Below are 25569 nucleotides of genomic sequence, written 5' to 3'. Positions count from 1 at the left end.
CAAGGAGCTTAAATGTATTTAGACCTTTATTTGACAAAACTACTGATTTAAAACATTTCAGTAAATTGAAAATAAAACTAACACTAAAACAGTTGTAAACAACACAAATACATAACGTTTTTATGGTTATTCTTTCCTCTTGCTGATTTAGTTTTTTTTTCTTGATTACTTTAGATGTAAATAATATTCAAACTATAATTACTAAGACAGAAACTGAATAATAATTATTATTACATGGCTCTATGGAATACTTGATTCTGATTGGACAATGGCACCATTTAGTGGTCTAATATTTCTCAGTAACAACCACACATTCACATATCAGTTTGCTCATTCGGGTAATGTGAGTCATCGTTCCTGCTTCTAGGATCACTGAGCGATCTCTACAAGTAGGCTAATAAAATAATTTCAACTCAAATCAATGTTTCATAAGCATTCATTTATTTATTTGGCAATATTGTCTTTTAATAAGCTGAATAATGAGGAGTCAGACCATTTACACAAAACAAAAACCAACAGAACTCTGATCAAACCGGAGGTGGATTTCAGCTCTTCAGAGATTTATTTCTTCTCACATAATTTCAACGCAAATCAATATTTTATGTCCATTTATTTATTTGGTTAGTAGCATGTAATAATTTACAGATAATGAACAGTGAGCCGGTTATTATCGCAAAATAAATGTCGGGGCACTGATTACGCCGTTGGGGTTTATTGTGCGATGACCAACTGACTATACATTATCCCTTCCTTAATAATATATTAAAAACGATTAAAAAAAAACTAACTGGAACTCACAAAACAACCGCTGATGCTTTCACCAAACTGCAGTTTTAAGTACATTTGTAACATTCACATAATAGTACTAAAATGAAAATGTAACACTATAATAATCTTGGTAAGTATATGTGTTAAGTGAGTATTTTGTGTGTGATCTGACCTTCATCTCCATGAGCTGCATGACCTCAGGGAACACCTCGATGCAGTTGGAGTGTGCCGCCAGCGTGTGCATGCGTCTGCAGTTCAGGATGGTGGTGGGCACTGCCTTCAGCCTGTTCCCACTCAGGTCCAATTCCTCCAGCTCCTCCAGCTTGGCCATTTTACTGCAGAGAGACATTTGAACATGAAAGTATGAATTCAGAAAAGGGTCCAAAACCACATTCACATGTTCGGATGTTCCAGTGGTCACTGCTTCTTCAATTATTAAAGGTCCCCTGACATGAAATTTTCACTTTCTGAGGTTTTTTAACATTAATATTAGTTCCCCTAGCCTGTATTTGGTCCCCTCGTGTCTAGAAATTTCAGCCAAAACTCGGTTTACACCGACTATCTTTCTCTGCCTGTGAGAAAATGAGATCTCAGACGGGCTGATCTTGAATCTCCCCTGTATGACGTCATACAGGGGAAAGGTTACCTCCCCCTTCTCTGCTTTGCCCGCCCAGAGAATTCTAGCTAGGAAGTACGAACGCACGCGATTTTAGTTTATCCTCGAGAGATACCATGGCGTGTGACTGATCGAAGCACAAAAGTTGCTCAATAATTGAATGCACAAATGATCACAGAAGTCTTTTTTACTTCCTTCATCCAATCCCCAGAAGGATCAATGGATAAATTTCATTTACTCTGGTACTGCATCCTCAGTACCAACTCTCTTTGGCTCACCTACAAACCTCGGACAAGTAAGTCAACTAATTATATATAATTGTGTTGCTTTACTATTGATGGTTACCTAGCTTGTTACACGTAGAATGTGGCTGTAACATTAGCTATGCAGCTAACAGCCGAGTTACTGTCGCTAATGTAAAGGTAGATAGCATCAGGTATATGTGTGAATACACACACTGTAACGCAAGTGTTGTACACTTCTTTGTTATTTGGATATCCGTTCTCCTGTTGGTGATATGTTTACAAAATTACAGACGTTTCAGATCTCTGCGTACTAGAACATCTAACGTTAGGCACAAATAAACAGTTTTTTCCCCATGCTATCTGCACACACTTGGCTAATGAAGCTCATTCTGATTCTGATTCAAACTGAAACGCTTGAACGACTGCGTGTCTAAGTGCCATTGCAATATATCCAATGTAAACATGCATGGTACCGTTGCCGCAAGCTGGTCAAGACCACACCCACACTACACCTTGCCCCGCCTTTCTCCTCCTCATTAGCATTTAAAACTACAGACACCGAAACGGCACGTCTGAAGGAAAGCTCATTATGGGTTGGCTTGTAGTGGCTATAATTCTGTACCAAGGCTGAATTTTGTAAAAGAGATTTCAGATACAGTACTAGGGACCACTAAGGCCTATATCAAAGCCTACAAAAAGAAGCATGTCAGGGAACCTTTAAGATACTGATTAGAAAAGATACTTGTGCAAACAAAATATTTGTTAACTATTTGCACTATTTTCCTATGATAAATATCAATTATGTTTAATGTATCAATAATTAGTGTTATTAAATCACAATCTGACAAAAATAATAATTACATAAGATGTGCAATTTTACAATGAGAGAATCTTAGCTACAGTTTGGGGGCAAATTTGTCCACAGAAACATTCTACTGTAGATCTACATTTAGTTAAGATAAAAGTTGTTTAAAGTATCCAATCGTCATACCCAAGTAAAAGTATTTACAGAAATTGTAAACAGCAAACAAACTCAAAATGATCTTTGGAGGGTGGGGTTTTGGAATGAGGGGCGGGGCTAAGTCAAGGACTCCATCACGTGAAAGATTCAGAATGCTAAAATCGCTTACAGCACCTTTAGATGCAACTCGGGGCCTGCGTAGCTCAGTGGTAAAGACTGGCTACTGCCCCTGGAGTTGCTAGGGAAGGTAGAGTCGCTATAATGTGGTTCTCGCTCTCGGTGTGGCACGTAATGAGTTGTGCGTAGATGCCGCGTGACGTGGACGGCGTGAAGCCTCCACACGCGTTATGTCTCCGTGGTAACGTGCTCAATGAGCCACATGATAAGATGCACAGGTTGACGTTTCAGATGTGGAGGCAACTGAGATGCATCCTCCGCCACCCGGATTGAGGCGAGTCACTACAACACCACGAGGACTTACAGCACATTGGGAATTGGCCATTCCAAATTAGGAATCAGAAAAAAAATTTAATTATCAGTTGTTTTAATATGTTTACTCAAGTAAATGGCCTAAATAACGAGACTTGAGAATATTTATTATCAGTTGTTTTAATACGTTTACTCAAGTAAATGGCCTAAATAACGGCATAGTTAAATACACCCATGCATGGCATCCTAGTTGTGTGTGTGTGTGTGTGTTTACCTGGCTGGGAATGTCTGTAGTTGATTGTAGGCCATGTGCAGAATCCTCAGGTGTGTGTGTCCGGTCAGTTGTGGCACACACTTGTCTGTCAAGTGGTTATTGGTCAGATACAGCTCCTGTAGAATACTGTTACTCTCCTCTGATAGACTGGAGGGGGGCAGATTCTCCAGCTTATTGGCTGATGCATTCAGGCACCTTAAACTGAAGACAAATCATGTTACTACAAATCAAACACATTGCATGTTATTAATAGTAAGCTGTGTATCATTTTATTCAGTGAAAGAGATGCTGTAACACTGCACATTTGTCACATTTATACACCCCCCCTATTGAAATATGGTCAAATCTTCACTGTAAGACCCGTTTACACCTGGGATTAAAGGTGCTGTAAGCGATTTTTTCCATGGAAAAGTATGCAAAACACTTTCCTACTCCTTTAAAGATATTAATGAGATAAGTCTCCTGAGATATCTCACCGGTCTCTGTGACAGCTCTAGACTTTGTAAACAGCAAACAAACTCAAAATTAACTTTGGAGGGTGGGGTTTTGGAATGAGGGGCGGGGCTAAGTCAAGGACTCATCACGTGAAAGCTTCAGAATGCTAAAATCGCTTACAGCACCTTTAGATGCAACTCGGGGCCTGCGTAGCTCAGTGGTAAAGACTGGCTACCGCCCCTGGAGTCTCGAGTTCGAATCCCAGGGCATGCGGAGTGACTCCAGCCAGGTCTCCTAAGCACCCAAATTGGTCCGGTTGCTAGGGAGGGTAGAGTCATATGGGGTAACCTCCTCGTGGTCGCTATAATGTGGTTCTCGCTCTCGGTGTGGCACGTAGTGAGTTGTGCTTAGATGCCGCATGAAGTGGACAGCGTGAAGCCTCCACACGCGTTATGTCTCCGTGGTAACGTGCTCAATGAGCCACATGATAAGATGCACAGGTTGACGTTTCAGATGTGGAGGCAACTGAGATGCGTCCTCCGCCACCCGGATTGAGGCGAGTCACTACAACACCACGAGGACTTACAGCACATTGGGCCATTCCAAATTAGGAATCAGAACATTTTTTTATTATAATAAATAAATAAGATTATTCAAAGGCAACACATTATACTGGCAGACAAAACTTTTAATACATTACTTTTTTCTATAACTATATCGCACTGAAATAACGCATTAAATCAAAAGCCGTAGTAATTTTGCATACAGAAAATAAGCGCTTATTTTTATGATCATTAACATTGATAATAATTGACATTAGTTTTATGACAATTAAGCATATTTCACTCTGCCACCCACTGTCAGTTTTGAAATGCATAAAAAAAACAAAAATATATTATGTACATTGTTAAGTATTTTTACACAATATTAGTATTTGTTATATTCCCTTTTTGATTTTTATATAGCAATTAAGTTATTATAATTTTTGTAAATTTTACAATTGTAAAAAAAAAAAATACTTTTATTTATTTATTACAATATTTTATTTTACTGTAACACTGTATTACAATAATGAGAATCAGTACAATTACAATTATATATATATATATATATATATATATATATATATATATATATATATATATATATATATATATATAAAAATATATTTTGGGGATGAAATTCAACTTGGATATGTTTTGGTGATATTCTCACATTTCATGGCTACTTCAGCATTATATTCTATATGTTTGGGGTGTGCTTGAAGTGTTTTACCTCTCTGACTTGAGAAAGAGACTACAGGGAAGCTCAGTGAGTTGATTGTGTTGCACATCCAACACCTCCAGTAGAGGACGCTCCACCCGCTCCGGCAAACACTTCAACTGATTATGACCAGCCAAGATCTTCCTCAAACTACCGCTGCACAACAACCTGACAGGTAGAGAGACGTCATGTGAATCCACATGGATAAACACTGTCATTTGTCACCAGAAACACAAGCGTAACTCACCACGCCGGCAGTTCGGTGATGTGGTTGTGGCTGATGTCTAAAACTTCCAGCTTCCTGCTGTCACTCAACCAATCAGGAAGAGTCTTCATACAGTTTCTATGAGAGCAGAAACCACACACACCTTGATCGCACCATTTACTTGTGTATTCTGCATAAGTCATATGAGTTTGAAATGACATGAGTAACAGAATTGATATGTTTGGGCAAACTATCCCTTTAAAATGAGCAGAATTTAATAACAACAGAAGTTAAAGCAACCTTGAGATGTCCATGTAGGTGAGGTTGGAGGCCACAGGATTCACTTCCACCTCTTGCAGCTCTATGGGGAAAAACATGAAATATCAAGCAAGCCGATGAGAGCCTGTGTGGTGATAAGATGAGGAATGACGGTGTGTGCTGTACCGTTGCTGGCGGCATGGAGAGCTTTGAGCATGCAGCCGCGCAGACGCAGTCGTGTGATGCAGTTCCTCTGACAGTGCAGAACCTCCAGCCGTGGGAAAACAGACGTGTCCAGCTCGCTCAGGCGATTATCGCGCACGTCAAGCTGTGTCATATGACGCAGAAACTCCGGCTCGTCTGGAACAATGCTGGAGATCTGATTCAGACTAATAGATACAACTGAAGCATTTAGTCCACAATCATCGTGAAACATATGGTACCACATCATTAAAAGGCAAAATGCAGTAACTACACATTGAGTTATGATTGGAATCGTGTCTCCTAGACTGCGATCTGTCCTGTGACAAATGGGTTTGTGTCAACTATGCTCAAATTCTGAGAAAACAGTGTGAGACCATTAAAAAACTTGAGCAATTTTTCTGTGTTCAGTGTTGATGTAGTTACTGCGTTTTGGCTTTGTAGAGCAGAATCATATTCATCTATTAATCAGTATCCCATATGTGTGTACACATACATATTAAACATGCTATTTGTTTCTCAAGGTGGCACTGATGTTTCAGTGATTGACATTTCACATTGCTATTTGATGAAGAAGCAACATGGAAGTAAACTATAGCAGGTACAACACAGAATACATTCTGCTACATTAATATAGAAAAACAGACTAATTTGACATTATCTGTGCATTTTGTAGATCCATTTGGGAAAGATATACATGTCGAGTCACTAAAGACTTCAGATAGGTAATAATGTTTGACAAAACACGTATACCGTGCGTGTAGATAAACGCCCAGTTATAACACTCTTCTCCATCACTTGATCATCATTTGATGAATTTGTGCAGCCATGATCAATAGAAAATATCTAATTTAAACCAAATTGTGTTGGCGCCTGCTTTCCGTGAGTGGTAATTGCATTAATTACGCCAGGCAAATAGCGCTGACTTTTCTGAATATAGCACAGTCTATCATCAGCCCAATTTACATAGAAAGGAGGCGTGTTTGTGCTGAAAAGAATGACAATGATTTCATTTCAATACACGTGGCACTATTCTGTTCAAGTGCATTTGGTGTCTGATTAAACTGTAAATAAGTCAGTGTCTTTTTGCAATGAAATAGCACACACAACAGTGGTGTAACTGTTTTGTGAATTCTTTTCAAAGTCTTGAAAATAATCAGGATCATGTTGTGATGTTTGTGCTCACCGCAGGTCAACGTGTTTGAGCGTCAGCAGGCGGAAGGTTTGTAGCATCAGCACAGTCAGTTTATTTCCCGCCATACAGAGTCTCTCGACGGCAGGCAGACGCTCCAGCACCACTGGCACCTGAGTGAACTCATTGAAGGACAGACCCAAATACGCCAGTCGCTGCAGACAGCCGAGCTCAGCCGGAAGACATGTCAGAAGGTTACCATCCAATACAAACGTCTGCAAACTGACACACAAAGACACACACACGGGCATTTGAGTCACAGCACACCACAGTTACAATAAGCAAGTGTTGTGCAGATGTCGTGGAGTTTGTTTTGATGTCAAAATCAGAGAAAATTCTATTTCAAATCTCATGTAAACATGGTTTTCTTGCGTTGTAAGTAGAAGTTCGAAACAGCTGAGCCACGATAAACTGGAACATTCAGACACCAGCCACACAGATGAAGCAGGTGTTTAGAGGAGCAGTTAAATACGAGGACGCTCAAGACTATGGAAAAAATCTAATATGACATTAAAATGTGTTATAAATGATTCTATGAGTACAATTCACATGAGATCTGAAAAAAACTGTTTTAACCAATGGATGGTGATTTAAAGTAATATAAATGCATTCATACCGCTAATACAACTAAGTTATTGTCATTTATGAAGACACTGATACTACTGCAAATTTAAGTGTATAAAAGTGTTATTGTGCAGAACAAAGATAAAATAATCATGATAGAGGCATTTCTTACTTTAGATATGAGTGAATGGGCACTTAAAGAGTATTTGAGTAGATTTGATTCCTATTGTAGATTAATAAGAAAACATAATAAAATTGCATGACAATTGCACAGATGTATGCAAGTTTGCACCAGTTCGCTAATAACTGTTTATGTTGATGGATCTTAACTGACAGAACAACATAACTGGATTTAGCTGTCAGCCTCAAAGCAGCTGGAGCTCCAGGTCACACCTACAGATGATGTGGACCAATGGCAGTAAGAAGGTGTTTAGCAGCCAATAAGAATTTATCCTGAAAATTCCACTGAAACTCAAAACACCTTAGTTTTGGACAGATTTTGTTCTAAATGATACCTGTTCGTTCTTTGATATTGTATGAAGTGTGCAGGGGCCTTTATAGTAGCATTAGCACAGGTACAAGATTGTGTGTGTGTGTGTGTGTGTGTGTGTGTGTGTGTGTGTGTGTGTGTCATGTCCAGCAGATGGCAGCAGTGCTATTGGTCTGTTATACAGTAGCAGTGGAGTATCAAATGATTTCATGTTATTCTTTGGAAGTGACTATCAGTATAAAAGGAAATTCACTTAAAATATGGAGAAAGTTATTTCATTGATACCAGGAATGTGTATAAATAGTGATTTCATGTTCTATGAACTCTATTGTCATTGAGCAACTGGGTAAAAAACTCTGTAGCTGTAAAGGGTCTCACTTGGTCATGTTGGCCACATCAGGATGGATGGAGGTCAGATGGTTGCAGCTGAGGTTGACCTCCGTCAGAGTGCTGATGGAGCAGATAGGCAGCGGGAAACTTCTCAACTGATTGTTTGATAGATTCAGACTCCGCAAGCGTGAAAACCTGTGGGAGACAAGAGGAAACGTCATTATGTGTTTAAAGGAATTTCTACAAATCATTTTCGGGGTGCTGAGATTCATCTTGAACATCAGAATTTGAATTATGGTGCCTGGCACAGACTGGTAAAAACACAAGTTTGTTGCGATATACAGTGGGATCCAAAAGTCTCGACACCCTGTCTACACTGGGCGCATCCGTTGGCGTGACGCAATGACTTGAGGCTATTTACACTGGACGCGTTGGCGAGAACATTCTAAACCATTTATTTGTGTTGTTGGCAGTAGTAGTGCCAACGTGTGAAGTGCAAAATGGAACAGGACACTCGTTTACTGTTGCCGCAACAGATGCTTGTTCTGTAGACAGCATCATTAATTACTGTATGTTTTCGGCAAAAAAGGTTTTGGCACATCAAAATAAAGATGATGGAAATGCAAATTATCTATAAGTGCAGACAATATTTTTCCATTTAAATTTAGCACATAAATTCTATTTCGACATGTCAATTGTTGTGAAAAACTAGATTGGAAACAGTTTTTGTCGACAAAATGTAGTGGCACATGAATTTACATCACATTTGTCCTTAAAACAAACAGCATAACACAGAGGAACACTTGGACTGAGGACACTTGAATTTTACTCCATTTCTTCAAAAGATGCATTACCTTTTTACTTTGACAGCGTTTCCAGAGCCGGTAAAGATTATGGTGTTGCCCCGTAAAAAATAACCCCATTTTATTTTAATCCCGTGATTGACATGCTGGTAAAAAAATTTTTTTTTTAATACTGTGAATCTGAACAGCAAGCCTGTACGCCTTATTGTATAAGTTCACAGAGTGTCTAACGTGGATGTTGCCGAATGAGAAGATGCACTTCTTTTTTTATTGTATTGCAATAAGAGACACAAGTTTTCAGAACAAAAAATCAGAAAGAGAAATTAAAGTCAGCACCAAGGGAATTAAATAAATACATTTTAGAATAAATTTACAGATAAAAAAAAATAGACATAAGAGAAACTGGATATGAAGGGAATAATAAAATTAAATGAAGAAAAAGTGTACAGACACAGATAAAGTCATATTCAGTATACTGTAACAGAGCTATATGGGGTCATTTTATAGACAGAAATTCGTTCAAAGTTTGGATGTTTTTTTTTTGTTTTTTGGAAGAGGTGGAAAGAGTTTTAACATCTACTTGAAAAAAGAACTACAGATAACACTGGCTGGTATGGACTAATTAAGTCTTTCTCAAGCATTTCATACTATCAAGTGTTTATTTACACAAGTAAAAGATCTTTTGGTTGGAAAAACACACGTGATTTGAGCAAAGTGAAGAGGAGTGTTGAGGTATTTGTGTTGTTCGGACACAGCAGCCCCCACGTTTCACAACATATTTTCTGCAGAGACAAATAAAATTATATTATGTGAACGAATTGTGCATATTTTAATTCAAGAGTGTAATATAGGATTACAGGCCCACTAATGCCACCAGTTCTGTTGTATTTTGCCAAGTATTCCAATCAATTTCTTCTAATAATCCCAGATACAAATGAGCTGCTACTCCATTTTGTTGCCGTCTTCTGATATTTCCTACTTTTGCAATTATGTGAAATTAAACAGTAAGCTGGTCTCTCTCCATTTTACACACATGTGGGGACATCTGGGATGCGAAAGGTACACAATTTACAATATACACAAACTCCATTATGGAAATGGCTCAAGGGCAGATTTCTTTTGCGCCAAACCAAAATTTATGCAACAACGTTTTTTTTTTTTTTTTAAGAATGATGTCATGACACACCATTTTATCTGTAAAAGGCCATTTGAATGGAAACGAGCATGAGACATTTCACAAAAGTTTTGAGTGTATAAAAATGTTTATGTGCAGAACAAAGATAAAGCAATTATGATAGAGGCCTTTCTTTCTTCCTTTTTTTTTTTTGCTGCAGCATTTTTATGCATTTTCACTTTGTCGATAACAGAACAGTGCAAAAGGATAGCAGGTTTTGGCCAACAAAAGTGGATTGAAACATAATTATTAATTATAATGGGTTCTGAAGCATGCAACAGTGCCCCACCCTGTTGAAGTATTTTTCCCATAAATGTTTTTGCATAGGCTTTTTTTTATAAAATCCTCCATAAAAGAGTTATAAGCCATTATAAGCTCCGAGGTGAATCACATCATCACAAACATTTTGAGGCAAAAAGTATTGACAAAATCTGACAAAAAGATAAAAGTACAAGTCTGTGGACTTACCGTCCTTTCATGAGGGTACAAACTACAATCCCATGAAGCATTGCGAATGAAGAAATTTCATAAAAAAACAACGTGAATATATAAAACTATTGTTTCGACGTTGTTTTATAATAAATATAGAAACAATATATTTTATGTTTATTGCAAAATATTCTGATATGTATGAGTCGATAAGTAGTTTAAGAGTAAAGGGAGAAAGACTCGATTACGTCACTCACAGTGCATCATGGGAGAGTGCGGTCGCTCTGAAGCAAATTTTGCTGGCTTTGTTGGCTGTGGTTCTCTGATTGGTGAACCGTTCTCTGCTGTACCATGGGTAATTTACTTGTTCACCAGGAATTCTGCTATCAAACATGCCATTTATACAATGTGGTTGAAATAATGCAGACGGATGGCTTCAACAGAAGCATATACCATCGATGAACAACCTCGGAGGTAGGTCGGTCTTGAAATGTTAAAAAGTTATGGTTGAAATTCAATTAGTCTATGGAAAAAAATTTCTTCCAGAACCAGAATAATGCAATCTATTGCTTTTGATGCAACACAACACAAAGCTTGCTTCCGGTGTAGACAGGGTGAAAGACTACCTACAGAAATGCCACTTTTAAGAATTTTTTTAATTGAATACTAATTGCTATTTTTTTTTATTATATGATATCAACATAACAATTTGAGTGCATTTGCAAAATTAACAGATGTTTCAAAACAAGAGATGATGGTGTATCTGTGGTTAAAAACCAAAGTCTAACCCTAACCCATAATCTATTTTTCTGGTTATAATTGGGATTTTGGTTGCACAATAAACTGCATCTTAGATTTCACTCAATTTGGTCTTCTTGTAGCCTCTAATTTTGTGCTACTCACAGTTAGGAAAGACTAAGAACATTTTCTTTGAAAGAAAACATTCAGCCGATTAATCGGTCATTGGCTTTCCCCACCACTTTAGTTATCATATAAGTCTAATATCAGTTGAACTCTGCTAGAAACGGTGCAGAAACCTAAAAGAACTTTCCTTCGTCCCGGGTTTAAATGGGATTTTAAATTCCCGACTTTAGAATCCACTGTACAGTTTTTGGGGAAACAACAACACATTTAAACTTAAATATTTCTCTACATATTAAGAGATTTTAGCAACAAATATTAAGACACATTACCTGTTAATCAGCGAAGCAGGCTGATGCCGGTAATATCAAAATATCAGTATATATTATAATATATTGGCCCGATATAATGGTTTAACAAAAACAGAAATCAGCCCAGGATGTCAAGATAAAGGAGTCGGCTATTTTATTTGAAAACCATTAAAAATGTAATTTCCATCAGTGTCATTTCCAAAAAAGATTTTTCGTGACTTGAATGACAAATCTCCTGTGATGCATGTACACATACTGTTGAACATTGTTAAATGTAAAAAACTGGTACAAAAAATGGAGTGTAAAAACCTTTAAACAAGACTAATCTCTAGACCAGTGTTTCCCAACCACTGAGCACACTAGTGTGCCGTGGAAAATTATCAAATTCCACAAAATAAATAAATGCATGAAAAAAATAAATATATAATTTCAGGGATCCAAACTCCTCACCTTTCGGAGAAATTCGCCATTTTGAAACCATAATCGGTCACTTTTGTGATTGTGAAGAGCAATGATTAATGTGCAAAAGTGACTGATATTTATACACGTTAAGGGTCATCACATGACTCAAGTCAGTGCTGCAGAATACATTGAAGTCTATAAAGTGATGTGTAATAATAGATTATGACTGAATTTTTACGACCCTGTCTGTCAATATGACGGACGATGAGAAGGTCTAATATTTGAGAAATGTTTGCATAGCCGAATTTGAAACATTACAAGTAATCATTACAACTAATAAGATGGGCAGAAAACATGGACAAGTTATTGAAAAGGAACAATATTGACGCTGGTTAAACAATATTGACGCTGGTTAGCCTATGTGGGATACTGGTATGCCGTAGAACTTTTTAGTCGTATAAAGTGTGCTGTGGCAGAAAAAAGGTTGGGAAACACTGCTCTAGACATACACATGGCTAAAAGTGCCCAAAGTTGAAGCGAAACCCAAATATGTAACACACACACACCTTTGGAGCTGCAGCAGTGTTTGGTCAGCAGGCAGGAAGTTGTGTTTGAGGTTCAGATGTGTCAGGTCGTGACTGTACATCAGGTTGGACGGCAGTTTCTCTAGACTACAACACGACAGATCCACCGAACTGATGCGTTGAGACACCATCTGAGGGACAGATAATTCATCAAGTTATCACTAGCAGCCTTGACAAATTTCAAGTTGGGACATTTAAAAAGCAACAGCACAAACGGTGCAGGATGAGTTACATGCTGAAGTTGAATACTCTAAGGGTTTGTTCAAATCCACATTACAGCAGCAACATCACACATGATCACATTAAAACAGCAGTGTGGCACATGCTGCTCACTCAGAAAGCTTTCTCCCTCCTCTGTGGTTGTTCTAGTCGGAGGGTCCCGGTGAGCCGCAATGCTCTCTCAGCATACGGTTGTCTCTGGAATAGCTGTGTAAAATAGGCTGACCAGGTTTGCCCTACTTGTGTTTGTTTAGGATGGCTCATTCATAGTAAAGTGTGCTACGGAAGGACTCTCATTTAGGGCTCTCACGCTATTCCAATCTAGAATGTCTAGTGTAATTTTCAGGGAAAGAATACCCTGAATAATGTGGAAAAGATTCCCTGGTTAGATAAAACATGGGTGATAGTCTTATACATTTGAAGAACTATTCAAATTAGTTTAAGGAGTCTCTTTTCAAGACACTATAAAATATTTTAAGTCAGCATAAAACAGAATTCACAACCCACTGTTAATAGGAGTCGGGGTCCTTATTGCATTTGTACTGATCATCTCCTCCCTCCTCCTCTTCTTCTTCTCTAAACTCCAAGAGGCAGTATAATCCACGTGGCCAATGTGACAACAGCCGAAAATGAACGGCGATTTTTGCCATAATTGTTTCTCGCCAATAACTTCCACTGACGAATCATTCATAATGAGACCAAGAACATGAATTAAGAAAGTAAACAGGGTTCAATTTGATATCATGTTGAGTTTTAAAAGGTCCGATTGTGTATGTAAAACTGGCTGTGCTTGTTGCAGTTCTAAAAGCACAGCAGTGTAAAGTTCACAAGCACTCACGAATATTAACAGAGTTCAGCTGTTCAATAACACCATGATTTACAGCAGGGGAAAGTGTATACAATAACACTATAGTTTATACCCCATTAACCAATAAGTACTTTACAATACCTTTACAATTCAAATTGTCCCCCATCATTAAATAAATGTCAATAAAAGTCAAGAAAGAAAACCCTGGGCAAAGATCAACAAACTGTGAAAACAGTCACAAGGGTCAAAAGTCACCGTTAAACCAGCACAACATCAATGTTTAGCACTATTTCTGTCCCAAACCCTATTGAGCTGCCTCACTGTCTATTGCCTACAAAGGCAGTTACCTTTAAAAGCAGCATGCTAACCAAATGGAAACTCATAAGTGACCGATTTGGAGAGCAAATCTCACACCCATGTACATGCACACACACACACACCTTCGCAGCCTGCCGATGCCAACGCAGGTGTTCAGTGAAGCTATTGAAGCTGATGTAGTAGGTTTGACTTTGCGGAGCAGCCGAACTGAAGGCCAAACAGTGAGAGTGTTTTTTCACCTCCTCGACCTGAACACAACACAAAAGACACAGAATGAAAAGTCACATCCAGAAATGAATGCAGATTATATATACTCATTCATATCTGAGTAAAAATTAAGACTGCTTTTAGGTTAGCATTTTAGAATGAATAAATTATCATTGGTAGGGAATAAGACTTCACAATACACGTCTTTATTTTTTTATAGACGGCTGTAAAGCTTGACAGCTCTCTAACCTTTGTACACTATGCCTCACTGTGGTTTTGTTTTAAGTATTGCTTGTTGTTTAAAGTGACCCAGATCTAGGGAAATGTGCTTTATAAATATAACTTGCTCTTCAGGAGTAGGGTTGGGAGATATAAATTGAATAAAATGAAACCGATAGTACCAGTCCTGGATGCTAATTGGTCAATACAACATTCCAGCAGTGCAGCACAAACTCCAGAAAAAATCCAGATATAATTTTTTGACCTGTCGTCCAACCCTTTACAGTCGTGATGGCGGTAGAACCATCAGTTTGGCTCACCTTTCCTCCGATGAGCGGGAGGATGTGCATTTTGCCTGTATGGCTGTCTTTGACTGAAGACACCATGAGACATGTGCCACATAAAATGACCTGCCGTCGACTCCAACGGTTCACCGGCAGCTGCAGCTTTCCTTTACGCACGTTATATGTTCCAGAGAGCTGGATGCGCTCAGAGGACTCGATACTGTGAGGTTTACCTGCAGAACAGAGAGAGAGAGACATTAGACTGACTTCAAATGTTCACTGTAGCTTCATAAACATTAGATCAGATGGCGGCTTAAACAAAAAACAAAAAATGCTTGTGATGCTCTGTAAGATAAATGTATTGAGTAAACTTATGGTGGAGAGTTTTTAAAATCGATTTATTGAATGTTAAATGTTTTATTTGATCTTTCCTTACTATGACTGGCACAGACAGAGGTAAAGAGTCCAAAATAGATAAAATCCCTGATGCAGTTTAATGGCAAGTCATTTAGGACCTCTACTTTTTGCATGACACAAGTAATTTTTCCAACAATTGTTTACAGACAGATTGTTTCACTTTTAATTGGCTATATCACAATTCCAGTGGGTCAGAAGTTTACATACACAAAGTTAACTGTGCCTTTAAGCAGCTTGGAAAATTCCAGAAAATGATGTCAAGCCTTTAGACAATTAGCTTCTGATAGGAGGTGTACTTAATTGGAGGTGTACCTGTGGATGTATTTTAAGGCCTAGCTTCAAACTCAGTGCCTCTTTGCTTGACATCATGGGAAAATCAAAAGAAATCAGCCAAGAGCGCAGAAAAAAAATAGTGGACCTCCACAAGTCTGGTTCATCCTTGGGAGCATGTTCCAAATGCCTGAAGGTACCACGCTTATCTGTACAAACTATAGTACACAAGTATCAACCCCATGGGATCATGCAGCCATCATAGCGCTCAGGAAGGAGACGCATTCTGTCTCATAGAGATTAATGTAGTTTGGTGTAAAAAGTGCAAACCAATCCCAGAACAACAGCAAATGACATTGTGAAAATGCTGGAGGAACAGGTAGACGAGTACCTATATAATTTCACTCAGTCTCACGTGAAGCCCTGACCACTGATAGACACACACAGATATTTACATATATCATCATACACAATCTACAGACCTTGCAAATCACTGTTTTCTGCTTGGTATTGCGTTTTCAAAAGCAAACCAATTCCACACCACAGAAGACACACTTTTTCCTTCAAAATCTCCTCAATCTTCTCAAATGAATGAGGAATGAGCAGTCCCTCCACCTTCCTCCATTGATCCGACAGAATGTGTAATACATGTGTGTTATGTGCTGTAGACATTGGGGGGTACTGGAGAATCTGTCAAAAGCATGTTTGAAATAAAATGGTTTGTTAATCATAATGTGTCTTTTTTTACTCATCTTTGTCAAGAATTTGTTTATTATGAATTGCATCATTGACTAGGCTGTGGATGGACTTTGGGATAGACATAAATGAGACCCGATCTGATAAAAAAGGCAGAGTTGATACCAATAATCTCTATTTTAATACTTTCTACTTTAATCATAGACGGTGTCTTAAACGTGAGATCTCACATGAATCTTAAGCATGACCTAGGTGTTTTGAGGTTTTTCCCGGGTGTGATTCTCAGGAAGTCTCAGTCTTTCCTGTGTGAGGTGAGAGGAAGTCCTGTTCTCTGAGAGAAATACGCCCTCATACATGCCCTAACAATACTGTTAGGAACCTATAGCATGTTATCTCATTTGATTAGTCAAGTAAACAAAGTCAGTCCAAAATCGATAATATACATATGAATGAAATGCACTGGTGACCTAACGTTGCTCTTTCTGCAAATGGCACTGAATCAGCAGCTGTTACCGACGACTGTGAATATGTCCGTTACCCATGCAGTAGTAAACGGGTCACACTGCTAATGCGTTTCTCAGCCCTGTGTGCTGGGATGTTGGAGGGTGCAATTTCGGGCTGACCTCACTGCAGGACGTACACTCCCCATCACCGGGGTAATTCCAGGGACGCACACCCTGATGGCATGGGGCGGCATTTCATCCAAAATTGATATTGAATTCTTTTTTTAAACTCGTCCTTCCTGTCTCGAGTCAGGCAGATACAATCTTTTGGGTATTCAGTCACACAGCCGTGTGTGCTATATTTGTCCACACACATGTGCACGTTTGAATGGTCTAATGCACTGAAGAAAGATCTAGAGCAAGCAAAATCACCTGTATTACATATTGGGGCTAAAAACTCCTGAATAATTTCTTACAATTTTAAAAGGCTCGTAACTAGGAATATGTTCTGAGGGATCTTGCACATCACACCAGCTACATTAGTGAATTTGATGATGATTTTCATCATTTTTATTTTGTTTTATTTAAGTTCTATTTTGTATTATATTTGACACTACTGATAACACACAGTGTACTGCAGCTTTGGCTTTGTAGGGCTGCAATGGTACTAGAATTAGATACGTCTTAAAAAATGATATCTTGATATCTTTCAGCCTATTGATGATATTTGATATATATCTTGATAATTATGTATTTGCTCTAAAATGGCTGAAAATTGTTTTTGTTTTTTTAATCAGAGGAACCATCATTTCATCCAAACAGCCATTGTAGCCAAGTATATAAAATATTTTAAAGGCATTAAATAAAAATCTAATAATACGGAAGAATGAAATTCAGTCATTTTCATTGATAATGCACTTTATACTTCATACACGATGATGCATAGTAGCATAATAAAAAGCATTATTTACCTTCAAATGTTTTTACTGTGCAAAGCTACTCTTACTGATGTATTTTTGAAACCCAAGCTGAACACTGCATAATACTAAATTATTACTAGGGCTGCACGACTTGGGGAAAATGTCATATTGTGATTATTGAGGTTAATATTGCGCTATGTGATTGCGATATAATAAACAAATGGTATCATGAGTCAACTTCCTTGTTATCAAGGAAAATTTACAAATAGATTACTGATAATGCTGAAATGTGTATTTCTCAACTCAAACATACAAACTAGCAACAAAAACCACTATAAATGAAGTGTTTTCAAATTAAAATGTTTTTTTTTTTTTTTACAAAATTAAATAATATATTTGCATTACTGCAAACTTGTTATTTTCTCAATATTAGCATCAAAGATCCCGATTGCGACACTCAATTGATAGACGATGATCGACATATCGTGAAATGGCAAAACCATGGATCTTTGAAATCAGCAAATATATTAAACAGTAGCCCAGGGTGTGAAACAAGCACCCGCCAAATGCAACAAGGCTAAATCCAGTTTGCAAGCTCATCGTTCAAATGTATTTAATGCGTGGGTAAATTTGCTCATCTACCCACGACAGGCAGGTGACCTGCAAGACATCTCAGAGTGACACATGACAAGAAATGCTGTTAGTCACAAAGACTCGCGCTTGAAGAAACACACTTTATTTGATTTTTAAGAACAGACAAAAGAAAAGTCGTCATCTTCTCGTGTCCGATTCGCTGTTTGTTCAGCAGCATGATCTCGTGTAACAAGTGCATGTTAAGAATTATCAAAAAAAAAAAATTCTGCTTCATTCATCTGAAAACTGTTTGCAAGGATAATGTTGTCTAATGCAGCAAATGATCTCCGATCAACTCAGGAGGTGCTGTGAGTTTAGTTCGCTTTATTTCCATGGACCAGAGCGCAGTTAACATGCATTGTGAATGCAGCTCTGCAGGTTTAGTAATATATATCTTGTGTATTAAAGAAACCAAGAGGAAAGTGTTTAAATCATAAAATAATACAAAACACGTTCACCTTGAGCCTAAAATCGAGTTTTATTTTTTTTCTTCAGGCAGCATTTTCTGTATTAACAAAAGCAATACAAACACAAATTTGATAAGAACACACAAATGTATTAGGCTTTTTATTATTTTTACATTTATAATTGTCTTTAGTTCATAATCTGTAGGCTATTAGTAATTTTCCACCTGTTTTCGTTGATGAATGCTTGCATGATAGCAAATGGAGCCATTGGAGATTGTAAATGATTGGAATTGGGGAGGTGGTTAAATAAGATTTTTTTATCACTTTATTTTAATAGCTTTTTTCGTTTAGTTTAAAGTGCAATTTGAATTTAGAAATGTCTTTATTTAATGTTTTTCGGGTTTCAATAAATTAATGTAATTTTTACAGCAAAATCAATGAAGCAAAATATTCACCGACCCTCGGCAGGGGCATTGACGATGTAATTGTATATAGCAATATGTTTTGCGGCGATGTTGTTTGGGAGCATTATGGTTTCGCAGTAAACTACAGTATTACTGGGCAATGAGTAGTGAGCAGGATGGAGGCTGTGTTGGCTCTGTTTCACTGTAGTCGGGTATGTCACAAGAAGCACATCTAACATGATGATTCATGTGTGGAATATCATCCACATGTGTGGGCAAACGGGAGCAAAGAATAAACAGCCTGTACAAGTTAGTCTCGCCACAGATTTCAAGCAGCCTCTCGCAGCAAGATCAGACAGAGCTAAAGAGGTAGAGAATGCCATAAATAATATTTCAACAGCAGGGGACATTGTCAATGCTAACAGATCCGCCGCCCTCTCCTCTGATAATGTGGATATTCAGATTTTCCTGGAAAAATAAAACTTGAAAATTGAGTGATGAGTACAAGTGGTGAGCCGAAAGGCAAAGGCACAGACATATGCACAGCTAATATCTTAATATTGTTAGTTATTATAATTGCACTTTTTTTTAGTTATTTTTATTATTTTTATACAATGTGCATATAAGAGGCTCTTAAGTTTTGTGTTGTGATTTTGTTGAAGAAATACTGCAGACTTGAAGAAATGAGCCTTCACATTAAGATTTTGTTTTTGCAGATAATTATGATTTATTTATCATCCGATAAAGATCTCGTGTTGCGCCGGGCAAGGAGCAAAGGAGAGCTTTCTTGGAAGAATCACAATATTTTCTTGTTCCCGGACTTTACGAATTCGATAAGAGAGAAACGCGATTGGTTCAAGGAATCTAAGAAACTCTTTGTGGCAGGGCGGAGGGCAGGGCCGGGTCATCATACATACCCGGTCCCATATTAGGCTAATCAAGCCTCTGAGGTTTAAAGGTCGACTGCAGAGTATTGTGCGGGAGAGAGAGATCGATAGCGGACATGTCCGTCATGTGTGTGTTAATCTTGTCTTTTAAGTTTACTATTAAAATATGATTTACATCGTCAAGCCGGTTCTCACCTCCTCCTTGCCCATCCTTTAACAGTGTTACACTGGTGCCGAAGCCCAGGAAGGAGGGAGGGATACGCCGTAGTAGAGTTCTCGCCACTACCGTCCACCCCAACGGAGCAGCCGCGGCCATCTGCCGGGGGACTAGGAGCCCAGCCGCCTGAAAGAAGACGATGGCCGGCGACCGCGAGGGGAGAAGGGGCTCCTAGCCTACCGCCTGGAGCGGTCAGGGCCGCTGCCAGGGGCGCAGGAGTCGCCTACCGCCGCTGAAACGCGCCGGGGTTTAAGACCGCCGACCGCGAGCGGGGAGGGGCTCAGTGGCGACCGCCTGGAGCTGGAGAACCGCTGCCAGAGGTCTACCTCTGATCTGGCCGGAGAGGTGCGGCTGTCATCCGATGGAGGGTGGAGGAGTGGCCGAGGAACAAGCTGCGGCGTATCGAAGAACTGGCGAGTAGGAGTTTTTTTTTCATCTCTCTCTCACTGTCGCTCTGCGTTGGCCTTTTCCCTCTTTTAAATTTTACAGTTTTTTGGGGGGTACTACACTGTTACAGGAAGTACCCCCCATTTTAATTATTACTGTTTCCCTCCCCTTGTCCCCTCCCTTGTCCAGGTAGATTGAGATGACCTGCCGGCAGACAGCGCAGAAGGCGCGCCCTCCCCCAGGGAAGGGGGGGGGGGGTGTACGTCAGGCCGGGGGGTCCCCAGCCTGAGAGAACGAGGGAGGAATGTGGCAGGGCGGAGGGCGGGGCCGGGTCGTGATCATACACACCCGGTCCCGTATTAGGCTAATGAAGCCTCTGAGGTTTAAAGGTCGACTGCAGAGTATCGTGTGGGAGAGAGAGATCTTTAGCGGACATGTCCGTCATGTGTGTGTTTATGTTGTCTTTTAAGTTTTCTATTAAAATATGATTTACATTGTCAAGCCGGTTCTCGCCTCCTCCTTGCCCAACCTTTAACAGTGTTACACTCTTACATCAACGGAAGATCGCTTTTGCACTGATGTTTCCGCCCAAACTGGCACTCTCCTTCATAAATACATTGGAGTAAGTCATTTGATTAGTGGACTGACTTGCTGTCCAGTGAATTGATTATCTAAGGAAGCTGGGCTCCATTTTGTTTGTTCCCGGCCATACTGAGAATGGACACTATGGATGACCGCAAGATATCTACACTCACATAAAGGACACATTTTTTTTAAGTTGACGGGCTGAGTAAACCATGGTGTATTTATTTTCTGTATTCTTTTTTTATTTTTTGCGTGACTTCCGAGTGAGTTAGGCTCTTGATCATCCGAGGAACCGGATGCCTATTTTGTTGCTTTTTGTGCTGGTTCCGCCTAGCGGAATGGAGCTTGTTTTGTGGAATGGCATTTCTTCAGTACAGTTGTGGATGAATCTGTTAGTTCGTTTAACTTATGCCTCCTGTTGGCTGGAGTTGGTTGTGTGGAGTATTTTTAAGGGACATTAGAATGATTACATCATCTGCTGAACTCATAAACAGCCGGCTCACTGAACAATTGTTTGTCTGTCTGAGGAAACTGAATGGCTTTATATGAGCTGGAATTTGTTTTGTGGAGGAACACGCCTTCGAGACAGTTCTGTGAATGAATCTACATGTTCTTTGTGTTTATTCTGCCTGTTGGCTGGGGTCTGTTTTACAAAGTATTTTCTGTTATGTAATTTTGCCTTGAGCAATCAGGTGGCAAAGTTGTCACGGGGGCTCTCATAGGCGTACATGGACCTTTTGAGTTTAGAGGGATTGACGCCGGTTGTCGTTGTCTTGTACATGTTTGTGTTGTTCGGGGTGTGATTGTTGCACTAATGGGGAATGTGGTCTGTATAATCTTGTTTTTGACACACAATTAATTTTTTCTTATTATGTCAATATGTCAAATGTTAATATGAGTAGGTTATCTCTTGCCACATGGAATGTAAATAGGTTGGGGCACCCCATAAAAAGAATGAAGGTTATTTATTTTCTTAAGCGCAAGAAATATGATATAGTGTTTCTTCAAGAAACACATCTTTCCCCGCAGGAGGCTGAAAAATTTGGTAAGATATGGGGTGGGCATGTTTTCTTTAGTGCTGGCTTGAGTAAGAGTAGGGAAGTCATTACATTGATAAATAAACATCTACAATTCAAATGTCTCAGACAGATTAATGATAAGTTAGGAAGGGTCATTGTTCTTTTAGGAGAAATTCAGGGGTTAATATTTACGCACCTAATGCTGATGATCAGGGCTTTTTTATAGATCTTGAAGGGATGTTGCAAGCCGCTGGCACCCATCATGATATAATATTGGGACGAGACTTTAATCTTTTTACGGACTCCGTCCTTGATCATAGTGAAGCAAAAGTGTCTAAGCCCACTAGAGCAACATTGACGCTTCATAGGATGTGTAAAAATCTTGGTCTTGCAGATAGCTAGCAACTTTTTAACCCATCTGGTAGGGACTATACTATATTTTTATTTATAAGTCATTTGAGAGACTGGTGCCCACCTGAAGGACATCACTGGACCCTTTCTAGATCCCCTTCAATTTGCTTATCGAGCAAACAGGTCTGTGGATGATGCAGTCAACATGGGATTGCATCATGTCCTGCAACATCTGGACAGACCGGGGACATCCGCAAGGATCCTTTTTGTGGACTTCAGCTTGGCTTTCAACACAATTATCCCAGCTATTCTCCAGACTAAGTTAAACCAACTCCCTGTTCCCATGTCTACCTGTCAGTGGATTACCAGCTTTCTGACAGACAGGCAGCAGCTTGTGAGGCAGGGAAAATTCACTTCCACCACCTGTACCATCAGCACTGGTGCGCCCAGGGATGTGTGCTCTCCCCACTACTCTTCTCCCTGTACACCAATGACTGCACCACCAAGGACCCCTCTGTCAGGCTCCTGAAGTTTGCAGACGACACCACAGATGATGATGAGTCTGCATATAGAAAGGAGGTTGAACGGCTGTCTGTCTGGTGCAGTCAAAACAACCTGGAGATGAACACGCTCAAAATGGTGGAGATGATTGTGGACTTTAGGAGGAACACCCCAACACTGTCCCCCCCTCACCATTCTAAACAGCACTGCGGCAGCAGTGGAGTCATTCAGGTTCCTGGGCACTACCATCTCACAGGACCTCAAGTGGGAGACATACATTGACTCCATTGTGAAAAAGGCCCAGCAGAGGTTGTACTTCCTTCACCAGCTGAGGAAGTTCAACCTGCCACAGGCGCTGCTGATACAGTTCTACACAGCAGTCACTGAGTCTGTCCTCTGCACTTCAATAACTGTCTGGTTTGGTGCAAATACGAAATCAGACATCAGAAGACTACAGAGGACAGTTCGGACCCTTCAAGAACTTCCAGAGTGAGGAAAAAGGCTGGTAAAATCACTCTGGACCCCACTCATCATGCCCACTACCTTTTTAATCTGTTGCCTTCTAGCCGACGCTTCAGAGTTCCGAGCACCAGAACCGTCAGGCACAGGAACAGATTTTTCCCTCAGGCTATCCATCTCATGAACAGTTAAATTGCCCCATTGAGCAATAAATATGTGCAATACACAGTTAAGTCTATTTATATTATCCAACATATCCACTTCTGCAATTACATACTGTACATAATATACTAGGGATGCACCGAAATGAAAATTCTGGGCCGAAACCGAAAATCCAGGATGCACTTGGCCGAAAACCGAAACCGAAATTTTTACCTATTTAAAAAAAAAAAAAATGTTGTGTATAATTGTATTAATTTTATACTTTTTCATTAATTTCATGAATTTAATGAATCTGAATTGAAAAACTACAAACCAATAAAATAAATCACACTTTTATTGAAAGTAACACCAAAATTGGACAAAAAATATAATAAAACTATATTAAATATTATTCTTCTTTCAGTTCTGTAAAAATCTAATTTTACAGATTTTATTAACAATTATCCAAATAATGTAAAGTTTTAGAAAACTATTATATGAAAAACAACAGTCAAGTAATGAACTTAGCTAGTATCTTTCAAAACGTTTAATATGCAACAGTAATTTTAATTAAAACAAAAGGCAGAACACAGAATGGCAGAGGGCCTCTATTCCACTGATCTATATATACTATAATATATAATTATATATATAGATCAGTGCTCTATTCTGTTTATGTAAACGTATGTACACTTTAAGTGAAAATGATTGTGCAAAACAACAGTGCAAAACAGCAGTAATTGAACTAAATCCAAAGGCAACTGTAAACGACAGATACATCCTCAAGTGAAGAACAAGTGTAATGTAATTGCTATTCACATCATATTGGACCGCTTTCTATTTAAGTACAAGTGACAGGTTTCTCTTCAAGAACAAAAGTTGCTAAATGTTCTGACAGTTTCTCCTGTCAGAAAGCTCATCAAGAACATGAGATGCTGCACTGAATAGACTCTCACTCTCTGTGCTGGTGCTTGGGCAGATAAATACCTGTGCGCAATCCGTGCAAGCAAAGGAAAACGGTCTTTGTTTATGCGCCAGTAGTCAAGGGGATTGTCGCTTCTGGCGTAGTTCAGCTAGATACGTCTCAAGTTGTGTTGTAGCAGCGCTAGGTGTGGCACTGCTGTGGATCGGGCGCTTTCCTATAGAATCTCTTGCTGTACTCGGTGTATATATATATCTTGAAAGTTCTGCTGAACAAACACTGCAGATCGCAAATTTGATGTCCTTATCAGAAACTTTGAAGAATTTCCACGCCGCTGACATGATTGGCCTTTGTTGGGTAGCGCTGTGATAAGGGCTAGATCGATCCAGATTGAAATCAGAGCACTGAGGGGCGGGGCGAGGAGGTATATATTTTCAGCTCATATTTTCACCGGCAGAAATTTCGGTGCATCCCTATAATATACTATATTTTTGTTCTTTATATAACAGATTTGTAATAGATTTGCACTACGTGTGTGTATGTGGGTATGTATGAAGGTGAGTGTATGTACATATATGTATAATTATTTATTTTATTATTACCTGTGTTTTTAATTACCTATGTCTTGCTGCTGTTTTTGTATCGTTTGTGTTGTTGTACACTGGAAGCTCCTGTCACCAAGACAAATTCCTTGTATTCCTTGTAAGCATACTTGGCAATAAAGCTGATTCAGATTTTTTTCAACAGTTCATAAGATTTATTCTAGAATAGATTTTTTTTTTATACAGTGCATCCGGAAAGTATTCACAGTGCTTCACTTTTTCCACATTTTGCTATGTTACAGCCTTATTCCAAAATGGATTAAATTAATTATATTTCTCAAAATTCTAGAAACAATACCCCCTAATGACAATGTGAAAGAAGTACATATACATAAGTATTCACAGCCTTTGCTCAATACTTTGTTGAAGCACCTTTGGCACCAATTACAGCCTCAAGTCTTTTTGAGTATGATGCTACAAGCTTGGCACACAGATTGTTGAGCAGTTCCTCCCATTCT

General features: G+C 39.0%; 1 protein-coding gene across 1 annotated transcript in view; it reads right to left on the bottom strand.

Moving 5' to 3' along the window:
- Positions 1–25569, bottom strand: part of LOC127645251 (PH domain leucine-rich repeat-containing protein phosphatase 1-like) — a 53351-nt gene that overhangs the window by 4784 nt on the left and 22998 nt on the right. Inside the window, exons 2-12 of the mRNA XM_052128807.1 lie at positions 14887–15083; positions 14263–14388; positions 12778–12926; positions 8280–8426; positions 6842–7069; positions 5641–5843; positions 5497–5557; positions 5239–5334; positions 5004–5159; positions 3294–3494; positions 941–1103 (exon numbers count right to left, since the gene is read on the bottom strand). Of these exons, the coding sequence (XP_051984767.1) occupies positions 941–1103; positions 3294–3494; positions 5004–5159; positions 5239–5334; positions 5497–5557; positions 5641–5843; positions 6842–7069; positions 8280–8426; positions 12778–12926; positions 14263–14388; positions 14887–15083 (1727 nt within the window). The remainder of the gene's footprint in view (positions 1–940; positions 1104–3293; positions 3495–5003; positions 5160–5238; positions 5335–5496; positions 5558–5640; positions 5844–6841; positions 7070–8279; positions 8427–12777; positions 12927–14262; positions 14389–14886; positions 15084–25569) is intronic.

Source organism: Xyrauchen texanus, chromosome 6 (assembly GCF_025860055.1).
Source record: "Xyrauchen texanus isolate HMW12.3.18 chromosome 6, RBS_HiC_50CHRs, whole genome shotgun sequence".
NCBI classification, from domain to species: Eukaryota; Metazoa; Chordata; class Actinopteri; order Cypriniformes; family Catostomidae; genus Xyrauchen; species Xyrauchen texanus.
The sequence above is the reverse complement of the archived record's forward strand: the minus strand, read 5'-3'. Positions and strand labels throughout refer to the sequence as shown.